A 22,709-nucleotide genomic window follows, 5' to 3' on the forward strand; every position below is an offset into this window, starting at 1 on the left:
CTTATGTCCCAGACTTCTAACCAATAGACTTTGTTTTGATTTTAACCAAATTACATCATTTGGCTTTTTAAAAACACTCAAATTTAAAAATGATTCACTTTTAACTCAATTATCTGTTCATACCAAATATGGCTGGAAGAACCAATCCTGAATAATTAATTTAAGAATTCTACATTCCACTGGTAATTGACATTTTTGTAGACTTATATACGGGAAGATCACCCAAACTCAATCAATACTTATATACCATAATAACCTACCACTGCCCACATATATATTTGTAAATCAAGCTTTTTATTAGAATGTCATTCAGTGCTTTTCAATATTGTTTTGCTTGGTTTTATCAGAGAATATTCTAAAAACTAGTATTTGTGTAAAAGCAAAGTTAATAAAATTTGCTAAAATATTAACCTGGCTTATTTACGTGCTCTATTTAGATAATCTGAGCAAACAGTTAAGATCCGGCAAAAACTGAACTCTAAAGAGATTATTGCCAGTCTTTCCTAGAAAAATAATATAGTTATTTTACGTCCAACATTTACAAAGAGAACTTCTGCCCACCTTTTTGTAAAGACAGCATTGGTCTGAGGTATCGTCATAACTCCCAAAGCTACATTTTACTTGAATTATTGTTCCAAATGGGGGTGGTGAAAAACCACAAATATCGGGAAATTTTCTTTCTTGTTAAGAAAGTAATGGGTAGCATTTTGCAGTCACTTTAATAAAACAGAAACAGATTGATAAACTAAGCTGTACATTCCATGGCAAGTGGAAGAAAAGATAATTTCAGGGAATGCCAATGCATGAACCCTCAAGAGCAGGGATTCCGCTTTATTAATCTTTCCAGATTTTGAGCTTTTTTGGGCCACTCCTCCCCAGTCTCCTTGGGTTCTCCCACCACACACACCTCCTCATGTTAAGTAACTGTGCGCCCCGGGGTCCGAGCCTTGACGCTCTTCTCGTTCCACGTAATCTCCCTGGAGAGGTTTATCCACTCATATTTGGCCTCAGTTTCTGAATGCTTCATCTAAACTTCCCCCTTCATCTCACTTCTTTCTTTAGTTCCTGCCCCACATGTCCAACTCCTACTTAAGTGAAATCCCAATTTAGATGACAGGCATTTCAAATGAACTGAACTCATCATGGGTGCATTTCTCACACTCCCTAAAAAGAAAAAGGCTTCTTTCCTTTTCTCGTGTTCTGGATTTCGATAACAGAACACCTTTCCTTTTCACCTGGACATCACCCCTGGCTTCTCCCTCCTCTTCACCCCCTACAACACCAACACGTGCCGCTTGGACCCTCTGAGAGCCCCCTCCATTCTGTTCTCCACCCTCCCAACCACCACACTTATTTTAGCATTTCTTGATGGGATTACTACAAAATCTCCAGTTTGGTTTTTCTGCCTCTCTTTCTGGCTCTCCACCAACCCGTCATTCACACGCTGCCAGCGATCCCTTTCAAATGGAGGAACGATCACGTCACTGACCCAAATCCTTCTCATTACCTTCAAGATACAAATCTCACTCCTTTCGTCCTTTCTGATTTAATGCGTATCTGCCTCCCAGCTTCACTTCCTTCTATGCTCTTCTATTAAGTTGCCTCTGCTCCTGCCACAATGGACTCCTGCTTAGAGTTGTTCTCTCGTACCCCTGTGCCTTTGCCCGGGAAGACCTCACACACAATCCATCTGGTCATTTCCTACTCCCTTGTGGAGAGCAGCCTCCGAGAAGCACCTGGCACATTATGGATGCTCAGTGAAAGTTTGCTGTATGCCTGCAGTAACCAGCACCTCCATTTAAGACGTTCTCTACAATATGCAAGGTGTTTTCACTCCTATCTATAAATCACGTCACTGATTTTGATTTTCACAACTTGACTGTTAGACAATCCCTGCAGATCCTGTTATTACCAGTTACCCATGAGGAAATAATAGCTCCTGACTTTCCAAAGTGGCATAGCTAGAAATTAATGCGACCACCCCTGACTAAAAGCTTGTCTTGTATTATTATTCTACTTAAATTATCAGGTAGATACTGAAAAGCACCATGAGCTAAAAGGAGTACTGGACTTAGTTCCTAAAATAGTTAATCTAATCAGAGGCACAGACCCATGCACATAAAATGGGAGAAAACTACAAGAGAGTAGAGTCCGGGGCTAGGTGCCAAACTGGGTAGTGTCCCCAGCAGGAGAGAGCAGTGCGTTTTGTGGGCATTGACCAAATCCTGGAAGACTTTCCAGATGCGGGGGCAGCAGCATGGTCCTGCAGCCCAATTATACTAAGAATGAGTAAAATGTTGAAAGAGCATTCCTGGAGTCCAACAATTTGAGTGCAGACCATTACAGATCTGGAGGCCACAGAAGAAACGAGGCAAAAATGGACATTCGTTTTCTACCTTGACTGAACTCCTTGTAAATTTCAGAAAGTGGTGGTGCAAAAGAGAGAAAAAAGTACCCTCACTCCGGCAAAACAAAAAGCAAACAAAAATCCAGTAACAGAAACAAAAACTTCCTCTGAGTTAGGACAGTAAGTCTAGGAAACACAGTCATGTGCTTGTTTGTCTTTCTTTTTTAATCATCCTACTTGCATTAAATAATGTTAACTTTCTTTTTTTTTTTTAAGATTTTATTTATTTATTTGACAGACAGAGATCACAAGTAGGCAGAGAGGCAGGCAGAGAGAGAGCGAAGGAAACAGGCTCCCCACTGAGCAGAGAGCCTGATGTGGGGCTCGATGTGGGGCTCGATCCCAGGACCCTGGGATCATGACCCGAGCCAAAGGGAGAGGCTTTAACCCACTGAGCCACCCAGGCGCCCCGATAATGTTAACTTTCTACTGCAATTATTTTTATTTTGAATTCTGATGTGGCTAAGAGACTTAAGTAAGAAAAAGAAAGGCTACGTCTGTCCCTTCCTTGCTACCTTATTCCCTGGTCATAGTGGTTCGGTTTGCTACTCTAGTTAAGCACCAGCAAAGTAAATAATGTAGTAATTCTACCTAGTCTGCTGAACTTAGAGACCTTTTTAAAAATCGGGACTTTATCTTTTTTACCTAACCACCAGTAACCGCCTAAATATGCCAATGAAAATAAAAAGAAAACACATGTTAGGAAATCCCCAAAAGGAGCAACCAATACCTTTGACATTCATCTCAACCCCTACCCCATGAGCAACATTCTGTCCTCAGGATAGCTCCTCAAGTAAGAAAGCATATCCCTATCTCAAGCACTTTCTCGAACACTCTTCATCAACAGACAAGCACAAATACACGGCACCAGCTGCTAGAGGGATAAAGAGAAACTGAATGTTGTCCTTAAACATGTTAGTACCTTCCCCCACTTCCACCCCTCAGTCATTTCTTCCATAAACACACTATCCCCGAAAATCCAATGTTGCTTTCCACAGTTGCCAGTTACCTATTACCTGAACTATTTCAATGCCAGACCTCCTCAATGTCAAGTTTATTGCTACTGATAAAATCATTCTTCTACACTGCTAAGTTTAAAATAGCAACATATACCTCCACTTTTCAACCTTAAAATCTGCATGCAACAACCAGATTCTTGAGTCCTTTTAACTTCAGCGTGGAGATTGGAGAGAGACAACATTGTTCCCTTGTCCTTTTTTAAACACAAATGCTGAATCCTTTACTGTTTGAGAAAATAAAACCCTATCTCTTTTACGTGTTAATAAAGACCAGGTTTTTATCACTAACTTGTCACTTTGATTATGGTATCACTAATGAGCACCACTATGTTTCTTGGATGAAAAGACCAACGCATGATTTTGCTAATGGTACGAAAACTCGAGTCTGAAGACACTGTTCTACAGAAGTGCTGTTGATCTTAGATGCTGTTTGTCTAAAAATGCACCCCCTGCCTCTAAATTTCAGGAACAGGTAATTAAGGTGCCGTGAAGTGTTTACTTTCCAACCTGAATTTATTACTTCAATATTTTAGCTTATGAATTATGAGTTCAGTATATATCACACTGCTTGTCAATATCCACACATAAACCTTCTTGCTTTGACAATTAATCTGAAAAGGCCCTATACAGTCCGAGGGGAAGCCCAGTTTGGTGGAACATAATAAATGTCCGTTTCCATCACAGAATATACGCTTCTCGGGTTCAATTAACCTCTGAACGATTCTCTTTCTACGAGGAAAGTAATTTTCCTTGGTGTCCTTGTCATCTATGGAGTGGAAATCTCTCTAGTGGCAAAGAATGAGTAATTGCTTACATGACCCAAAAAGGGCTCTTCTCATCATTTCCCTCAAGTGCTGTCTAGAGCAGAGGGAGGAAATGATGGAGGGACCATCATCTCCAGACAGGAGCACCAAACCAATCACGCACTTCCCACCCGCCTGCTCTTTTCCTCCTCAATCCTTTTCTTCTCTCTCCTCCATTTTTCTTTCCTCCTTAAGGCTCGCTTTTTCTTAAGCTAGATCTCTCTCCCGGTGGGCTGCATTTTTACAACCCACCAGGCTCAATCTCTTGCGATCCTCAAAGCTTCCTTAAAGCATAACCGGCACGTATTTCAACAGTCAATTATTATGATGCTATTGTATGGGCTAATGTTACAGTTTAGCAGCCCTACAAAGTTTTGGTACAAAATATGTGGGCTGACTCCACAGCCGAACCGAAAACGGGGAGGATGGAAATAAACAAAACACACACACACACACACACACACTCTCTCTCTCTCTCTCTCTCTCTCTCTCTCTCTCTCTCTCTCTCGCCGGAAAGATCCAACCCAGGCCCACTGCCTGAAATGTGATACTCGGGATGACAGTGCACTGTGGGGCAACGGAATTCTCCCGGGTTTCAGGATTCAGGAGCCGCGTTTGGCCCACTGCCGCCGCCGACAGAAGAGGCTTTCTTTTGCTTTATGAGCTTCCCATCAACGCCGCACGAGTGACCACCCTCCCGGGGCCTGGCACGCCCTGGCTGCCGAGGGATCGCCCCGCTGGGAGGGCTGGGGCGCAAAGGGTCGCTCCCGCCGCCGACACGCTGACTCCTGGAGGTAGGGGCGGGGAGGCGGCCTCTGCCGGGGCCGTTTCGGGGATCGGGGCGGGGTCGTCCGCGGCCAACCGGCGGGCAGCGGGGCCCCCCGAGGCGGCGGGGGCGCGCCGAGCCCGGGCGGCCGCAACAGGTGCGCCGCGGCCGCCCACCCGCCCCTCCCGCCGCCCGGCCGGCCTTTACCTGCAGCGGCGGCTCCCGAGTCCGGGGAGGGAGGCCCGGGCCCGGCCGCCCTTCCCCGCCCGGCAGGCCGAGCTCGTCGGACGCACGGACTGACGGACCGACGGACGCCTCGGGACGGCGACGGGGGGGGCCCCACAAGTCCCCGCCCCGAAGGTCCGGGCTCAGGCCCCGCCGGGGGCGCGAGGGCTGCCGGAGAGGACGCGACCGCCCGACCGGGCCTCAGGAACAGAGTCTTCGGCCGACGACCCGGCCACCACCCTCGTTCCCTGCCCCCGGCGACGCGCGGGCCCTCACGCTCGCCCGCGTTTCTTCGTGGCTTTTGGTCCCTCCCTCTCGCCGTCCTTCTGGCCCCTCCTCCTCGCCCTCCGCGTTGTCAAGGCAACCCGAGCGACGCCTGCCGCGGACTGGAGGCGTTAGGAGGGGCGGCGGCGGCGCCGGGGGCTCGGCCCTTGGGGGCCCGGGAGCAGCTGACCATGGAGCCCCAGAGTAAGGGGGCCGGGCCGGGCGGGCCGGAACCTCCCGGGAGCAGGGTGGGCGCCCCGCGCGCGGTCCGCAGGCTTTAACGCTTCTAACGCGGAAACACGGTTCTCCCGCTCGCTCCTGTCTGTCCAGGAGGGGGGAGAGGGGCCTAAACCTGCCCTGTGAGTCCGGCTGGGTCCGAGCGCCGAGGGAGTCCGCGGGGAGCCGGAGGGACGCGAGAGCTCGGGAGTGTGCACCGGAGGCGCCCCCGCCCCCGCCGTGTTCTTTCCTGGTTCCTGTCACTCTCGTCGTCGTTCTGGCTCGGCTCATTCACGGTCAGGAGCCGTCCTGCTTCTAAAACGTCCGCAGTTGAACAAGCTACGAGGCGGGGTCTTGAATTTATGAGCGAGACCCGTCCGATCCCCACTCCATAGTCTGTGATTGAAAGGAGAAAAACAACAACAACAACAACAACAACAAACCAAAAAACAAAGCTGAGCTTTGTCCACGCGTATTTGATTCACTGCTAGAGGCTGTACGAGCTAGGACACTCCAAAAAAAAAAAAAAAATATATATATATATATATATATATATATAGTAACCTAGCTCGTACAGCCTCTAGCAATGAATCAAATATATATATGTATATGCATGTGTACATATATATATATATATATATATAATTCTCCTGTTTCCCACATTGTGTGGCAAAACGTGGGCCATCTGGAGTTGAGAGATCAAATATACGCTCTAACTTAACTGGGTTCCCCGGCTCCCAAAGCTCTCTAGGCCTGTAGTGCCCTGTCCGTGCTTTCCAATAACGTCTTATTGCTCCTTTTGTTCTCAAAATGATAACTGTTTTCTGTAAAGACTTGGAAGATCTTAAGCTGATGCAGTTTAACTCTCAAAACCAAGTTGGCTTTTCTTGGACAATTTGAGAAATGGAAGTACTCAGGTCAGATCCATTCTCTGGGGAAAATGCTGGTGTTTTAAAGGGTCGTTAGTTTTGGACAAGAAGGCTTTAAAGGCTTTTTTTCCTTCCTTTTAAGTCATTTGCGGATGAAAACCTTACACGTTGTGAGTTATAGTTGCTTGAGGTGAATGTATACACTATCCTGCTGTTTGCATTATAACTCTATGTATTACAGCTCTCTTAGCGCAGTGGGCAGCGCGTCAGTCTCATAACTCTATGTATTCTACATCTTATCCAGTTGGTTGAAAGAAACTATAACTTACGACAGTCTCCTGTCAAATTGATGCCAGGCTGTGTATGTTTTCTGTTAATGGAAGAATGAGGTGAAATATCTCTTTCAGAAACAGCAACTTTATTCCTTCAGATTTGTTATTGTTTAAATGTGTTAAGTACAGATTTTGACTAATTCTGTGCTCACTGTCTTTATCCACTCACCCATTCATAGTATATCTTGTGTTCCAGACACTGTTCTAGGGATGGGGATGGTACAATGAATAGGATAGTGTTAGTTTGGGCCATCCCAGGAAAACCCTGCAGAGACTTGCCCAAGAACAACCCACACCTCTCTCAGGTCTGAGATTGGGAGGGAGGAGACAGAAGTCTTCCGAGAGGAAGTAAGAGGAGGCCTGCAGAATGACCTTGATTTCGGCTCAGTCATCATCTCAGGGTTCTGAGATCGAGCCCCAGGATGGGCTCCGCACTGGGCATGAGTCTGCTTGAGATTTTCTCTCTCCCTCTGCTCCTCCCCTCCCTGCTCCCTCTTGAAAAAAAAAAAAAAAGTATTATGCATAGGAATTACGTGTTTATATCCCATCGCACTGGGTTTTGAGGTGGAAAATTTTTGTTAACTAATTCATGCCTGGGGGACAACTGTACAGTTATTCCTCTTCACATAGTCTTAAAAGCTTTTATCAATTTAATCTCAAGTGATCCAAACAATCACCAGTTATCTTAGGAAATTTTTTTTTTAAGATTTAAGTTTGAAGAAATCTCTACGTCCAATGTGGGGCTTGAACTCACAACTCCAAGATCAAGAGCCGCATGTTCTACAGACTGAGCCAGCCAGGTGCCCCCGGAAATTCTTTCACAGTCTAATGAGCACCATTTTGGATAAATATTTACTAAATCATTCACTGTTAGTAAATATTTAGAGGATACCATTAAGTGATTTTTAAGGTCCCTTTTGACTTCAAAATTCATATCCAACCTTCAAAATTCAGATTTTACCTGAAACCGACATTATTTCATTCTCTCAAAGATATTGGCGAACACTATAGATATGATATTAACAAAAATTATAATTATCTATAACTACTGTTATTATATTATTAATGATATATTGTGATACCAACATTTTGTAACACATTGTACGCCTGGTGTTTACCTTTTGTTAGTGACGGGTTTCAAAGAACATTTTACAACTATAGTTGAACATAGCATCAGTGAATTGATTGAAAGGAAGGATCCTTCTTAACTGCTCTAAGGATTAGACATATACCCAAGGAAAACACCAAGGAACCGCTAGAGTCGTCTTATCCATTCTGTTTCCACACACTTAGGTTTCTATTACTTTTAGGAATGACCTTTATAAATGGAGTCATTAAAATCCAATAAACATAAACCTTCAGACCTCACAGCGGGCTCATACTCTGGCTATAGGCAGAGGAGAACAGGGCTATCACTATTTTACAGAATAAATCAATGAGCCAAGAAATGACTCCCCTGGGAAAGGGCAAATTAAGTAAGTTCACAACCTTGGGCTGTTCAGAGTGATTTTGGCTTTAATTATTTTCTTCCTAAACTAACTATACTATTGGAAAGATAGCCCACATATGAAACAACATGGAAAATATACATCAAAAAAATTCGTTTGGTTTTGTTTTTGTTTTTAGAAAATATTTAAGTTCAACAATACTGTCTCTTCCATAATTTCTTAGTGAATGACAATGCCAAGGGGTAACTTTAGGGGCCTTTACCCTCTCTCTCATGATCTTTCCCTAGCTCACCAAATCACTCTAAGCAAACATGCAATCTGGGTATAAAAACTGAATCAAATGGAACACCAAGGTAAGCCCCAGCTCCCACTTAGAACCCTATTGTTGCCTATTCTGTCTATAAAAAATCCAGGTCTAGTTTAGACCAGGCAGCCCTTGACTGCCCCCGCCTCCCCCCACACCCCGGCTTAGAAAGGAATACCAAATGGGGATCTAAGTTATTCCAATGACTAAGAGAGTGAGGCATTCACTTAAAGGGCTGACGCCTTTCTCCAAACCTGTTTTTCTACTGGTTTTCCCATCTTTGATAGGATTACACCATCTCCCTGGTTATTCCAGCTGGAAATCAGTCATCCTTCCCTCCTCTCTTCCACTCCCTACCCCTTGTACCACCCCACCCACCAGCATGCCTGTTTATTCCACCTTCAAAATACTGCCATCACTGGGACTCCAAGCCACCATCTTGTTTAAGCCATGGTTGCAGGCTCTACTGGTTTCTGCAGTTCCTGTCCCCTGCCGCATCTGTGTTCCACCTGGAAGCCAGAGTGACCTTTTCACAATAACATATTACGTCATGTTCCTCCTCTGCCAAAGGCCCCTCGAGTTCTCATAATGGTCTAGTTGCCTCTTCAAACTTATCAGATGTGTGATCTTAGATAATTATGCTTCAAATGATGGTCTTTTTAAAAAAGATTTTATTTATTTATTTGAGACAGACTGACAGAGCAGAAGCAGGGAGGAAGATCAGAGAGAGAGAGGGAGAGGCAGACTTCCCGCTGAACGGAGAGCCTGACATGGCGCTCGATCCCAGGACCCTGGGATCATGACCTGAGCTAAAGGCAGACGCTTAACCCATGGAGCCACCCAGACACCCCAAGTGTATGGGTCTTTTAGTCCCTTAAGCATACTAAGCTCCTTTAAGGACAGTGAGTCTTTGCACCAGCTTTTCCCCTCCTGATTGGACAGATCTGACTCAACATCCTCTGGTCTTAGTTTAAAGGTCCCCGCTCATTGAGTCCTACACTTAGACCCTAAAGTAGGTAGTGCCCTCCTTCCTCACGGACCTTTGCATTTTTCTCTTCCTAGCAGTGATCACAATTCGAACTTCCTTTGTTAATTAAAAAAAAAAAAATCTATTTTTGCCACCAGATGGTAGCATTGTGGAAAAGGGCCCTGTCTGCCCTTCTGGCCCTAGAGCCTGACAATGGGAGGGACGTAAGCCCCAAACAAGCATTTACTGAATGGATGCCACTGCCTCATCTCATGTTATTTCCTTGAGAATGGGGCGTCCTTAAAATCAGAAGCCATTTTGCTCTACAACAGGAAGGGCTGCGTGCCGGTGAAATCTCAAGTGCCTCTTGTGGGGCGTGCTTCAGGTCAAGTTCATTGAACTCAGGTGGTTACACCTGTTAGCTGGATTACAAACATGGCATTGCTTTTTAGTAGGCTAAATGAGATGTTTTAAGAATCTCATTTTATCCAAAAAAATTAAGGAGGGGCGCCTGGGTGGCTCAGTTGGTTAAGCATCTGCTTTTGGCTCAGGTCATGATCCCGTGGTTCTGGGATCATGTCCCTGCACAGTGGGGAGCTTGCTTCTCCCTCTACTCCTCCCCCCTACTTGTGATCTCGCTCCCTCCTTCTCTCTCTCTCCCTCTGATCAATAAATAAAATCTTTTTAAAAAAATAAGTAGGCAAGTAATCTTATTTTTGAGACCCAAGTCTCACTAGATCATAGCTCCGACAAAATCTTTGCACTACCGTGGCAGCTTTAGTAACCCCGTAGACTGGTAGGAATTTAAGAGTAATTATGTAAGCCCAGGAATGTTTTAAATATTTTCTGCAGTTTTTTCTCAAGTAGTCTTAGCCCCTAAAGAAGATTAATTCTAATAATTAGGTTACAATTGAAATATTATCATTAAGAAATAAATGCTTGTATAAATTGAGTTCAAAACTAAAAAAAAAAAAAACAATTTCAAAGCAACATCGCTTAAATAGATAGTTTCAAATCCCCATCAAAATACTAAAATTCATTGCACTCCTGACCTCCAGATGCTCTGCCAGCCCCAGAAAGGGGCAAAACACCTGAACGGTTGCAGCTGTGTCTCACCAGCAGCTCACATTCACCTCAGTGTTATTCCTAGACCAAGTCCGTTCCTGGTGACTTGGATTTTACCTCTCGGCGGAAAAGGAAGCACTGTTAAGACATGCCTCCCTGGGAGGACCTGCCCAATCACCCCCAGGAGCTGAGCTAACCAACCAGATTGAAGGAAGGGTTTGTGCACACCAGCAGCATCCAAGAATGCCTGAATGACTCAGTAAGGTCAGAAGGTGGTGTGAACACCTTAACAAATAAACAACTCACAATGCAAGAAATGTTCTTGCATTTCTGTGCTCACGGGGCTGGCTGGCAAGCCAGGGCCAAAGATGCTTATCCGTGGGATTCTCCAGCCTGTGTTCTGGGGGCATTTTTCTCCTGCGAGGCAGGAGGAAGGGAGGAGGCATTCTTTTCTCTTCGACCCCAGGTGCCAGTTCCTTCAGCTGTGCCCTTCCTCCTTCCAGGTTGTCAGGGTCCCTTCTCTAGCCTCATCTTCTCGGGAGTGTCCTCTCGTCCTCAGACTCTCCTGCCTCCACGAGTCAGTCCAGAATGCTCTCACCGCCTATCTACCTGTCTGTCTATGAAAACGAATTTTTGGACATCATTGTCTCTTAGGAACTTTGCCTTTTTACCATCCTCCAACTCAAATCAGAGTTACTGTCTGCATTTAATTAATACGTTTATTATTCTAACAAGCTGTAATCAATATTATTCATCCATTCAACTCTCCCATTAAAAGTTAACTTGAGGGGCGCCTGGGTGGCTCAGTGGATTAAGCCGCTGCCTTCGGCTTGGGTCATGATCCCAGGGTCCTGGGATCGAGCCCCGCATCGGGCTCTCTGCTCAACAGGGAGCCTGCTTCCTCCTCTCTCTTTCTGCCTGCCTCTCTGCCTACTTGTAATCTCTGTCTGTCAAATAAATAAATAAAATCTTTAAAAAAAAAAAAAAAAAAAAAAAAAAAAAAAAGTTAACTTGAAATGGATTAAGAGTATTATCATAAGATCTTAAATTTTAAAACTCCTGGAAGCAAAACATAGGGTGAAAGCTCCACCAGGAGGAGATCCATGAGGCAGGCGCCTTCACAGGAACATTCTATTCGCATTTGTCTTGGCCAAGGTTTCTTAGATGTGACGCTAAAAACACAAGTAACAAAAGCAAAATCAACAAGTGGGGCTACGTCAAACTACAAAGCTTCTGTACGCTGAGAGAAACAACACAAAGGCAAACTACAGATGAGAGAAAATATTTACAGATCATCTATTGATAAGGGGTTAATATCCAAACTATGCAAGGAATGCATACTGCTCAACAGCAATAATAAAAATAACAGTCATCATCACCATCATCACCATCTAATTAAAAATAGGCAGAGGACCTGAACAGACATTTTCCCAAAAAGCCACTGATGACCTTGCTTTTCAAACGTTTACATTTACCCCCACTTGGCTTTTATGACAGACTTGTATTAGTACCTGTTTTTTTCTAATCAAAAATAGAATTGGGGAACCCGGGTGGCTCTAACTCTTGGTTTCCGCTCAAGTCATGATCTCAGGGTCTTGAAATCACGCCCTGTGTTGGGCTCCGTGCTCAGCGGGGAATCTGCTCGTCCCTCTGCTCGTCCCTCTGCTCCTCCTGCCGCAACCTCTCATTCTCTGTCTCAAATGAATAAAATAAACCCTTAAAATATATATATATATAGCGTTCTCCGTGGTTTTGCAGTGAGCCCTTACAGCGGCAGCGCGCACCCCATGCAGCGAGAGTGGCGCCGCCCAGTGCCTAACCCGGGAACCACACTCCGCATCTCCACATCCAGCAGCCAGAGCCCTGAGCGGTCTATGAGAATCCGTGCCTTATCTTGATTTATTTGGGGCATCTGTTACCAAGGTGTGTCCTCAGGTGCCAGAAAAGCCTAAAAGAGGTTATTTTTTGGACCCGAGAATGCTAAAAAAAAAAAAAAAAAAAAAAAAAAGTTTTCCATGTAAATTAATGGCAACTGCTGCCATTAATTTACCAATTTTTGTGGAAAAACACCAGTTCAGTTTGTGATAGTTTTCACAGGAACATTCTATTCCAGATAGCTGGGGAAAGCTGTGTATGAGTGGCCAAAATGTACACAAAAAGATGCTCAATATCACTAATCATCAGAGACATGCAGACCAAAACTACAGTGAGCTAACACGTCAGACCTGTTAGAATGGTCATTACCAAAAAGGTAAGAGATAACAGGCATTGGCAAGCAGGTGGAGGGAATCCTGGTGCACTGTCAGCGGGAACGTAAACATTAGCACAGCTGCTATAGAAACCAGTATGGAGGGTCTCCAAAAACTGAAAAATAAAACTACCATATGATCCACCAATCTCACTCAGGGTATATATCTGAAGGAAATGAAATCAGGATCTTGAAGAGATATCTGCACTCCTTCATTGCAGCATTTTTCAAAATAGCCAAGATAAGTAGTTATATCTATGTACAGATATAGCTACCTATATCTATCTATCTATCTATCTATCTATCTATAATATACCTATATAGATACACAATGGAAAGCCACAAGAAAGAAGGAAATCTTCCCTTTGTGGCAATATGGATGTATGCGTAAGGACATTATGCTAAGCGAAATAAGCCGAAGAGGGAAAGACAAACACTGAATGGTTATGATCTCTCTTGTATGTGCCAACCGAACAAGTGGAACTTAGACAAACCGTAAGTAGAATGCCAGGCAGCTGCCAGGGAATTGAGGGAAATGGGGAAATGCCAGAGAGTACAAATTTTGAGTTACAAGATGAGTGAGTTCTGGGAATCTAATGTACATGGTGACTAAAGTTAGCAGTTCTGTATGTGAAAGTCACTAACAGAATAGATCTTAAATGTTCTTACCATATAAAAAATTAATTATGTGAGCTCATAGAGGTGTTAGCCAACCTATTGTAATCATTTTGTAATACATAAGTGTATCAAATCATCACGTTGGACACCTTAAATCTACACAACGTTCTGTGTCAATTTATCTCAGTGAAGCTGGAGGTGGGAGTTGGGAAGCCAGGAGCTCCTCGTTGTTTTCTTTCCTGAAGCTCTCTAGGGCACTTGGAAGAAAACAACTAACCCTATTACACTACTCACTTTTTTTTTAAAGATTTTATTTATTTATTTGACAGACAGAGATCACAAGTAGGCAGAGAGGCAGGCGGAGAGAAAGGGGGAAGCAGGCTCCCCGCTGAGCAGAGAGCCGGACACGGGGCTCGATTCCAGGACCCCGAGATCATGACCTGAGCCGAAGGCAGATGCCCAACCAACTGAGCCATGCAGGCGCCCCTACAACTACTCACTTTTACTGAAGAGTTCTAAGACAGCAGCGGGTGGTTTTCCTTGCCTTGTGTAGGATTTGGTGATTGGGATCAAGTTTATGTTTTTTTTTTTTAAATTTTTTTTTTAATATTTTATTTATTTATTTGACAGAGAGAGATCATAAGTAGGCGGAGAGGCAGGCAGAGAGAGTGAGAGGGAAGCAGGCTCCCTGCCGAGCAGAGAGCCCGATGTGGGACTCGATCCCAGGACCCTGAGATCATGACCTGAGCCGAAGGCAGCGGCTTAAACCACTGAGCCACCCAGGCGCCCCTCAAGTTTATGTTTTAAGTGAGTTTTTGCCACGGTGAGCAATGGCCTAGCAGTGTCCCCTTTACCACTGGGGTCAGTAGTGCTTTCAATCCGACTGGAGAAACAATTCCAGAGAACTCAGTACCAATTCAGAAAACTCATCCTAACATTTCTGTTCTTTGGCTCTGATTCTGTATTAATATTTGTATCAATTAGAGTTTAATTAGAAAAAGCAAAACCACTGTGGGTGATACAGTACGTGTTTTCCTAAAATGTTCATTTGTGGTCATTGTTATGCAGCAACAGCAAACAAATATATGGCTTCATACAGTTTCTGCGGGTCAAGATTTCAGGAATACTGTAGCCGAGAGCTTTTGTTTTGGGTTGTAGTCCACGCGCTGGCCAGAGCTTCGGCCTCCTAAAGGCTTGACTGAGTGAGGCTGGAGGATCTGACTTCAAGATGGCGCACGCAAGTGGTGGCAAGTTGGTACTGGATCTTAGCGGGAGGTCTCAGTAACTGAGCACGTTCCTTTCTCTGAAGGGCTGCTTGAGTGTCCTCACAGCTTGGTGGTAGGTTTTACCCAGAGTAAATTCTCTCAGAGAAAGGAAGGTGGAAGTTGCATTGTCTTTTATAATCCGGCCTTGGACGTCACACTCTCGTCATTTGCCCTATTCACGACGAGAGAGCCTGAGGGAGGGCTCTACAAGGCCACGAATAGCAGGAGGGGAGCACCGTGGCAGACTAGAACTACCGCGCTTGTCAGTGGTCCCACTCAAAGAACCAGCTTTTGGGTTTTTGTATTTTCGCCACTATGCGTTTGTTTTCTATTTCATTGATTTCTGCTTTTATCTTCATTGTTTCCATCTTGTAAGCTTTCTGTTCTCTCTCTCTCTCTCTCTTTTTTTAAGTCTTTGAGAGGAATACCTGGGTGGCTGTTGGTTGCGCATCTGCCTTCTGCTTGGGTCATGATCCTAGGTCCTGGGACAGAGCCCCATGTCACGCTACCTGTTCAGTGGGGCATCTGCTTCTCCCTCTCCCTCTGCCATGGCTCATGTGCTCTCCCTCTCTCTCAAATAAATAAAATCTTTTAAAAAGTCTTTGAGATAGATTCTAACATCATTGTTTTTCAGCCTACTTTTGCAATTATGTACATTTAAGACTATGAATTGCCTTCTAAGCTCAGATTTAACTGCATTCCACAAGATTTTTTTGTGTATCTGTGTGTGAAGTTGTATTAAAGTATGACATATGCCCAAGAAAGTACACAGTATTAAATACACAGATTGATGAGTTGTCTCGAAGTAAACACCTGTAACTAGCACCCAGATCAGGAGACAGACGACCGTTAGTTATTTCAAAGCCTGAGCCTCATAATACTGCCAGTTCCTCTAAAGTTCACGTCTGATCATTCCAACACCTGAATCACTTACAGATTTGTCTGTCTTTTCTGGTTTTGATCATTTGGTCATGTATCCTGGCATTCCTGGTAATGTTTTATTGAATACTCGACATTCTTTGTGAAAATCATAAAGGTTTTTGTAGATATTATCCACAGATTTTATTTAATTTTGGTTGGCAGGTATAAGCAAATCACCTTAATTTAGCTGAGGGTGGTCTATTCTCAGTTTGCTTTTATTCTTAGGATGCGGCTATTTAGGGATCTTCGCTGAAAACTTGGGGACTTAACTAGTGCCCTTCCCTTTCTTTATCTTTTTTCTTTTTTTTTTCTTCTGAGAGAGAATACATTTTATACATGATATACATGTCTTACAGTTTTTGATCAAATTGCATAAATCCTAGTTAATGAAGATAATCAGGAAATTCAGTAGATATTTTTGTATTAATTCCCTGAAGATTAAAAGAAACTTTTATGACTATTTTATGTACATTGCGTAGAATGCACTTTTGATGGTTAAGTAAGTTATAGATGTCAAAAATAAAACGAGACCAAAGATAACTAACAGAATCATTTCTCCAGGGGAAAATAGCCTGCTATTTTAATATTCTGTTAATTTGTTTTAGAATGTGTTCAGGATAATCCTCAAGTTAGCTAGAGGTGTTACTTGGGCCTTCTGGAATCTGCTCAGATAGACGACTCAGATGGCAATGGTCTTTTCTTTCCTGTTGAATGGCTTCCTCTGTCCCGGCCACATGCTGCACTAGCTCCCGACGGTATGTCATTCAGGCCCAACTACTCGAGGAGAGACTGAATTTTCTTTCTTAATTCTAATTCTAAAATTCAGGGGAAGAATTCTTATTAGATTAGCTGCATCTGATGCCCGTCCCCTCCATGGCGGAAGGATGGAGGGGAGGAGTGTCCATAGCAGCTCGTGTGCAGGGAAAGCCGAAAAGGTCGGGGGAAATGCCAGACCTTTGCCAAACAAGGCGATCGTGTAAAACCACAACATTTCAATACTGTGTCCAGAGGTGGTTCTACTTGTCTCTCTGGTCTGTTGGAGGGAGGGCGTTCGTCATTGATCCGAGTCCTCCAAAGATGGCCCGAGCAGGGACTGACTTTGCAATGAGTTCGCTGTAAGATCCGTCCAGAGAAGCAGGGACCTGTTTTCATGACCCAACTGCTTTGTGTTCTTGAAGCTTACAGAGTGGAGTGCCACGGAAAATCAAAGTATTGTTGCGGCCAGGTCTTGCTGACCAATATAAAGTCACTTCCTGTTCTTTTATTCAGAGCGTACTCAGTAGCTACGCCTGAATTTATCTGGGGGACTCCTTTCTTCCCATTTTGCAGAGAAAAATAATCATGACAGTATTCTGTAGGAAATTCCATGTACCTGAACCTGCTTTCTTGTCCTCCAAGGTCAGATGGTCACAAACCGATCTTTAAGAAATCTTTTTTTTGTAAGGTCACTTTTTAGAGAGAGGAAGAGAGCGAGCGAGAGAGAGCAAGCACCCACAAGCTGGGAAGGTGGCAGAGGGAGAGGGAGAAGCAGTCTCCCTTTTTAAGATCCCTTTTAATTTTTATTTATTTATTTATTTATTGAGAGCACACACAGGTGCGGGAGTAGGGGGGGAGGGACCGGGGAGGGGAAAGGGAAGGGGAGAGAGAGAATGTTAAGCAGACTTCATGCTGAGCACAGAGCCTGCTGATCTCAGGACCTTGACCTCGCTGAGCCACAATCCAGAGTCAGACCCTTAACCCACGGAGCCACCCAGGCGCAGAGTAACATGAACAATTTAGCCAGCACGGTGAGCTCGAAGAGACACGAAGTAGCTGCAGATGTCTCACTTGTGGTGGGCAGAGGGAGAATACTGTGGCTCAGCGTTCTGTAGGATTCTGAGAAAGGGGCTGATAGAGGAATCCGGTGGCCTCACAGCCTGCCGCCTGGGAAACGTCCTCTCTGAGCGGCACTCTGTGGCCCGCGTCACAAGCCACCTCTGCCTCTTTCACCGTTGAAGCCCAAATATGACAAAGTTCAGGACAACACTTCCCAGTTTACTTCAGGAATGCAGTTGAGAATGGCTGAGTTCCGGGACCACGTGACTCCGAGGAGTCAGCACTTGGCTCCTCTCTCCCTCCAGAGGACAGTCCGTCACCGGCTCTGGTGGGGTAAGACATGCAAGACCTCCAGCCGCCTTCTGTGGCTCCGCTCCTTGGAGTGACAGTATTTCAGGGTTAGTTTGTCCCCTGTGAACTGTGAGGTGGGCTTTGCAGATCTTTTAATTTTAATTCATTAATTTATTTGACAGAGAGTGAAAGGGAGCACAAGCATGGGGAGTGGGAGAGAGAGAAAGAGGCCGCCTGCGGAGCAGGGGGTGGGATACGAGGACCCTGGCGTTGTGACCTGAGCCGAAGGCAGATGTTTAACGGCTGAGCCACACAGGCGCCCCTAGATCTTTAAAACAATAACAGTTCTGGGGCGCCTGGGGGCTCAGTTCGCTAGGTCTGCCTTCAGCTCAGGTCATGATCCCAGGATCCTGGGATCGGGTCCCACATCAGGTTCCTTGCTCAGCGGGGAGCCTGCTTCTCCCTCTGCCCGCTGCTCCTCCTGCTTGTGTTCGTGCTCTCTCGCTGTCTCTCTCTGACAAATACATGAAATGAAAAGAAAAAAAAAAAGGATAGCTGTTCTGTTCAAGATTGGACAGAGTCCTGTTGGGCACTACAGTTGCATAAAGATGCAACCGGTCATACGTGTGTGTTCTTATTGCACATTTGTGCACGTGGGTGTGTAGAACAGAAGCGCAAACACAGATACACCTACTTTCTATTTCGAAATTTTTCAGAGCTGGAGAGTAGCTCAGAGTCATACACTGAATGCCTCTGCCCTTCACACAGATGTGACTGTTCACACTTTGCCACACTTGTTTTCTGCCTTTCTCTCCCCTGCCCACACTCTCACAAATGTACACAAGCACATTTATTTGCTGAACCCTTTGAAAGTGACACACCATGACACCATGGTCCTAAATACTTCAGCATCTTTCTCCTCTAAGAGCCAGGACACTTTCTTCTGTAATCACGTACTACTAATACACCCCGATGGTTAACATTGGTCTAGTAATAGTATCTAATAGGTAGTCCCTAGCTGTTTTTTTCTCAGTTGTCTTAATGATGTCCTTTATGGTTTTTTCTTTCGCTTTAAATACTTGGGACCCTCTTCAGGATTACACGTGACGTTCAGCTGTCATAGTCCTTCAGCCTCCTTTAATGTGGATAGTCTCCATATTTTTTTTTCTTTCAGCACTGCTATTTCTTTTTCTTTTCAAGATTTTATTTATTTATTTGACAGAGAGAGAGACACAGCGAGAGAGGGAATGTAGGCAGGGGAGTGGGAGGGGGAAACCAGACTCCTCGCTGACCAGGGAGCCTGATGTGGAGCTCGATCCCAGGACCCTGGGATCATGACCCGAGTCAAAGGCAGACGCTTTAACGACTGAGCCATCCAGGTGCCCTGTGACACGGATATTTCTGAAGTGGCCCGGCCAGATGTCTTACAGAAGTTTCCACGCTGGATTTGTCTGATTGTTTGCTTCCTCATGTTTGAAGTCAGATATTTTTACAAGGAGTGTGATATCACACAGATGATGCTGTTTTTTTCGTTGCATCTTACCAGCAGGCACTTGATGTCCCTTCTGTATTTTGATACAATGTCACTGCTGCTACTGAAAAAGAAGAGACGAATGTTCTAGTATGAAGCGTCGTTAAGAGTTGGGGAGTCTGGAAAGAAGACTTTCTCACGGCTGTGAGGACTGGAGCTACAGGAGCCGCAGCGTCATGCTTCCTCTTACTGAGAGAGGGTGGCCGGGTATGAACATGAATGATGTGCTGCTCTTCTCGAAGACGTGTCCTCCTAGCAGGAGAGAGAAGCTAACACGTATGAAAGAATCTTCCTGTGAGGGGAGAGAACATTTCCGCTTAGGACTAGAGCACAGATGTGAGCTGGCAGGGATAGTGAGTCAGAGGCTTGGTAATTGAGGCAAACCCCACTCTTCGTATTTCTGTCGTCACTGCTTCCCGGGATATACTTATGATTCTACTTGGGCCTATTTCCTTCTTGCCCTGCACGTTCACTATAGTCACTCATGTTTTATTGCCTGCCTCATGTTTACTCACCAGAGCCTTGCCCTCCACTGCTCTGCACTCTGTGGTGGCCTGCTTCCAAGATGGCTCGCCATGAGCCCTCCGCCTCCTGGTGTTCTCACCTGCACCCTGCCTTGGTCTGTGTGACCAGTGACATATGGCAGAGGTGACACGTCACTTCCAGGATTAGATTATAAAAGCCCGGGGCTCCTGCCCTGGGCTGGCCTTCAATCTCCGTTTCCCTTCCTCCCTCGCTCCCTCTTTTTGTCCTTCTTGGATTACTCATCAATGGCCATGTCATCATGTCATCGACACACTCAAGCATCCTATGGAATGGCCTACATAGCCAGGAACGGAGGCCAAGTACCTCTTGCAAGCGGATTCCCCAGCCTCATCCAAGCCTTGAGATGACCGCTGCCCCAGCTGTCAACTTGACCGCAACCTCTAAAGCGACTCTGACTCACTCAGCTAAGCTGTTCCCAGATCCCCAACCCCCAAAGCTGAGACAATTGTGGGTACTTGTCGTTTTAAGCCACTAAGTCTTGGGGTCATTTGTTGTGTAGCCTTGGAATCAGACACCATTTTGTATCTGTTGCTGTGAAACATGGCCTTTCTGACCCCAAGAGCAGCATGGATCTCCCCCTACTATAACTCCTTTTGTGCTTCTTTCTCCTCTTTATTATTTTCTGGTTTTAGATAAGTTATATAGTTACAAATTTCAAAAGTAAAAAGTTATAACAGGGTATACGCTGACAAGTTTCATTCTTGTAATCCTGTCGCTCAGTTCCTGTCTTGCAGGCAACCACCTTCTTCGCTCCTGCGAGGTCATTCCCGGGAGAGTTTAAGTATTATATATACAAGTAGATTACATGTACTACATTCCTGTCTCTGTTCTGTATTTTGCTTTTCTCACCTAGCCTTATATTTTGCTTTCTTTTTACTACAGGAGTTTTCTCCTATTTTAAACACCTGCGTAATATCCCATGGTCGGTTTGCTCTGGTTTATCTAACCCTCCACAACTGACAGGCCGTTCGTTTTCAGTCTCTTGCTGCTGAGGGAGGGTGAGTAGAAGACGTCTGGTATTCCTAATCCCCTGAACCTGTGAGTGTCTCGCCTCCTATGGCAAAGGGAGCTTTGCAGCTGTGATTAAGTTAAGGGTCGTGATGATGACGAGCCTGTATGATCCAGGTGGCCTCTGTGTAATCAATCACGAGTCCTTTTTAAAAACGGAGGCAAGAACAGCAGCCTGGAGGGGGATGTGAGCAGAGTTTGGAGTGTTAGGAAGGTTGGAATCCAAGAATGTGGGAAGACTTTAGAAGCTGGGAAAGTTTCGGAAATGTTCTTTCCCCTAGAACCTCCAGAAAGAACAAGCCTTTGATTTCGGCTAGGCAAGACCCACTGTGAACTTCGGGCCTCCAGAACTGTAAGATAATGAATTTGTGTTGTTTTAAGCAGCTGTGTTCATGGAAACCAGTTACGACAACCACAGGAAACTAGTACGGCTATTATCACAAACAATGATAAAGTTGCATTAACTGTGTGTTGGACATTCTGCATTTTGTGCAAGCATTTTTGCAGAATAAATGCCTAGATATGGTATGGGCCGAAGGCAGTGTTGGGTTTGGTTAATCCTCACTTCCAATGGTAATATTTGTGAGAACAACTTCCCCAGCCTCTCCAAAGAGTGGGTAACCAAACTTTGGATTTTTAGGGTTTTTCAATTGCTAACCAGTAATTTCTTGAATGAGCTAATTGTTACTAGATATTCCTTATCTGCACACCATTTTAGAATCTTCTTCAGAGTTGGGACTAAGTCCTTATTTCTATTTATTCCACGTTTTCCTGCCTCCCTTCTACTACTTTACAGAGAGTGAGTTCTCCCCATAAAGTGGTAAAGGGATACGTATCCAAAGACATCCATTCTTCTCAAGAGTGGGTAAGAAATGTTATGTAGGATCCATTTCATCCATGTACATAACCATCAATTTTTAGTTATAAAAACAAAATGCTTCATTTTGGATAAAAACATCCTAATTGTAATCATTGATAAGGGTTAAGGAATGGTTGCCTGGCATGTTTGTCCTGCTTCCCCCCCCCCCCATATTTGATGGATCTAAGGCGGGATCAAGAAAACACGTGGCCTCGCCTTGCCCCTGTGCCCCAGACAGCTACTGCAGACCTTTTCCATTAAGGGCAACACAATCCAGGCTCCTGGAGGTAGCCAGTCCTTACTGATTATTTGCTCAGGAGCAAAAACTTGTTTGTGTCCGACTTAAGGACTAACAGCTGCACCACAAATGTAACCTTGTGCCTTTCCAGTGAAGAATGAAACATATATAGAACCTTCCACCACCTTCCTTCTCTTACCTTTAGGATGGTTACACCTCCATTCCTTGTGTTTTCTTCTTCTTTCTTAGCATTGCCAACATCTTTTTTGAGAGCTTAAAACTTCAGGGAAAAGAAAAAGCTACACTTTCCTGGACACATTGGAGACTTCTAGTTTTTTAAAATTAGTTTCTTTTGTTTCTAATGTAGCCTGGTGGGTTTGAAATCTAATTAAAAAAATTATTTGGTAAAAGTTCTAACCTTTTTAATCACTTAGCTGTTAGCTAAAACTTAATACACAGTGTTCAGTTTCTAAGCCAAACAGTGTTAGAGTACACATTCAGAGTTTTCAAGCCTTCCAAGAAACCACAAAGCTTTAGTTTAATAAGACCTGGAAATACAAAACATATCTATTGCCAATGATCCCAGTCATAAAAATTCTTTGGTTACTGACAAGGGTAAAAGATGATGAAGGCTTTTAAGAAAGATATGTGACTTCTGTCTTCTAGCTGTTCAGAACTGGTGAT

The 22,709-nt window shown here is 44.6% G+C and overlaps 2 protein-coding genes across 3 annotated transcripts in view; one reads left to right on the forward strand and one right to left on the reverse strand.

Moving 5' to 3' along the window:
• Positions 1-5,466, reverse strand: part of DHX32 (DEAH-box helicase 32 (putative)) — a 50,504-nt gene extending 45,038 nt beyond the window's left edge. The window contains exon 1 of one of the 2 annotated variants that reach the window (XM_046026977.1): positions 5,203-5,466. The gene's annotated coding sequence lies outside the window, so the exon portion shown is untranslated. The remainder of the gene's footprint in view (positions 1-5,202) is intronic. The other variant, XM_046026978.1, reaches the window with a different exon arrangement.
• FANK1 (fibronectin type III and ankyrin repeat domains 1) overlaps positions 3,411-22,709 on the forward strand; it is a 102,543-nt gene continuing 83,244 nt past the window's right edge. The window contains exon 1 of the mRNA XM_046026979.1: positions 3,411-5,023. Coding sequence (XP_045882935.1) covers positions 4,786-5,023 — 238 coding nt within the window. The 5' untranslated portion in view covers positions 3,411-4,785. The remainder of the gene's footprint in view (positions 5,024-22,709) is intronic.

The sequence above is a fragment of the Meles meles genome, chromosome 13, assembly GCF_922984935.1.
Source record: "Meles meles chromosome 13, mMelMel3.1 paternal haplotype, whole genome shotgun sequence".
Lineage (NCBI taxonomy): Eukaryota > Metazoa > Chordata > Mammalia > Carnivora > Mustelidae > Meles > Meles meles.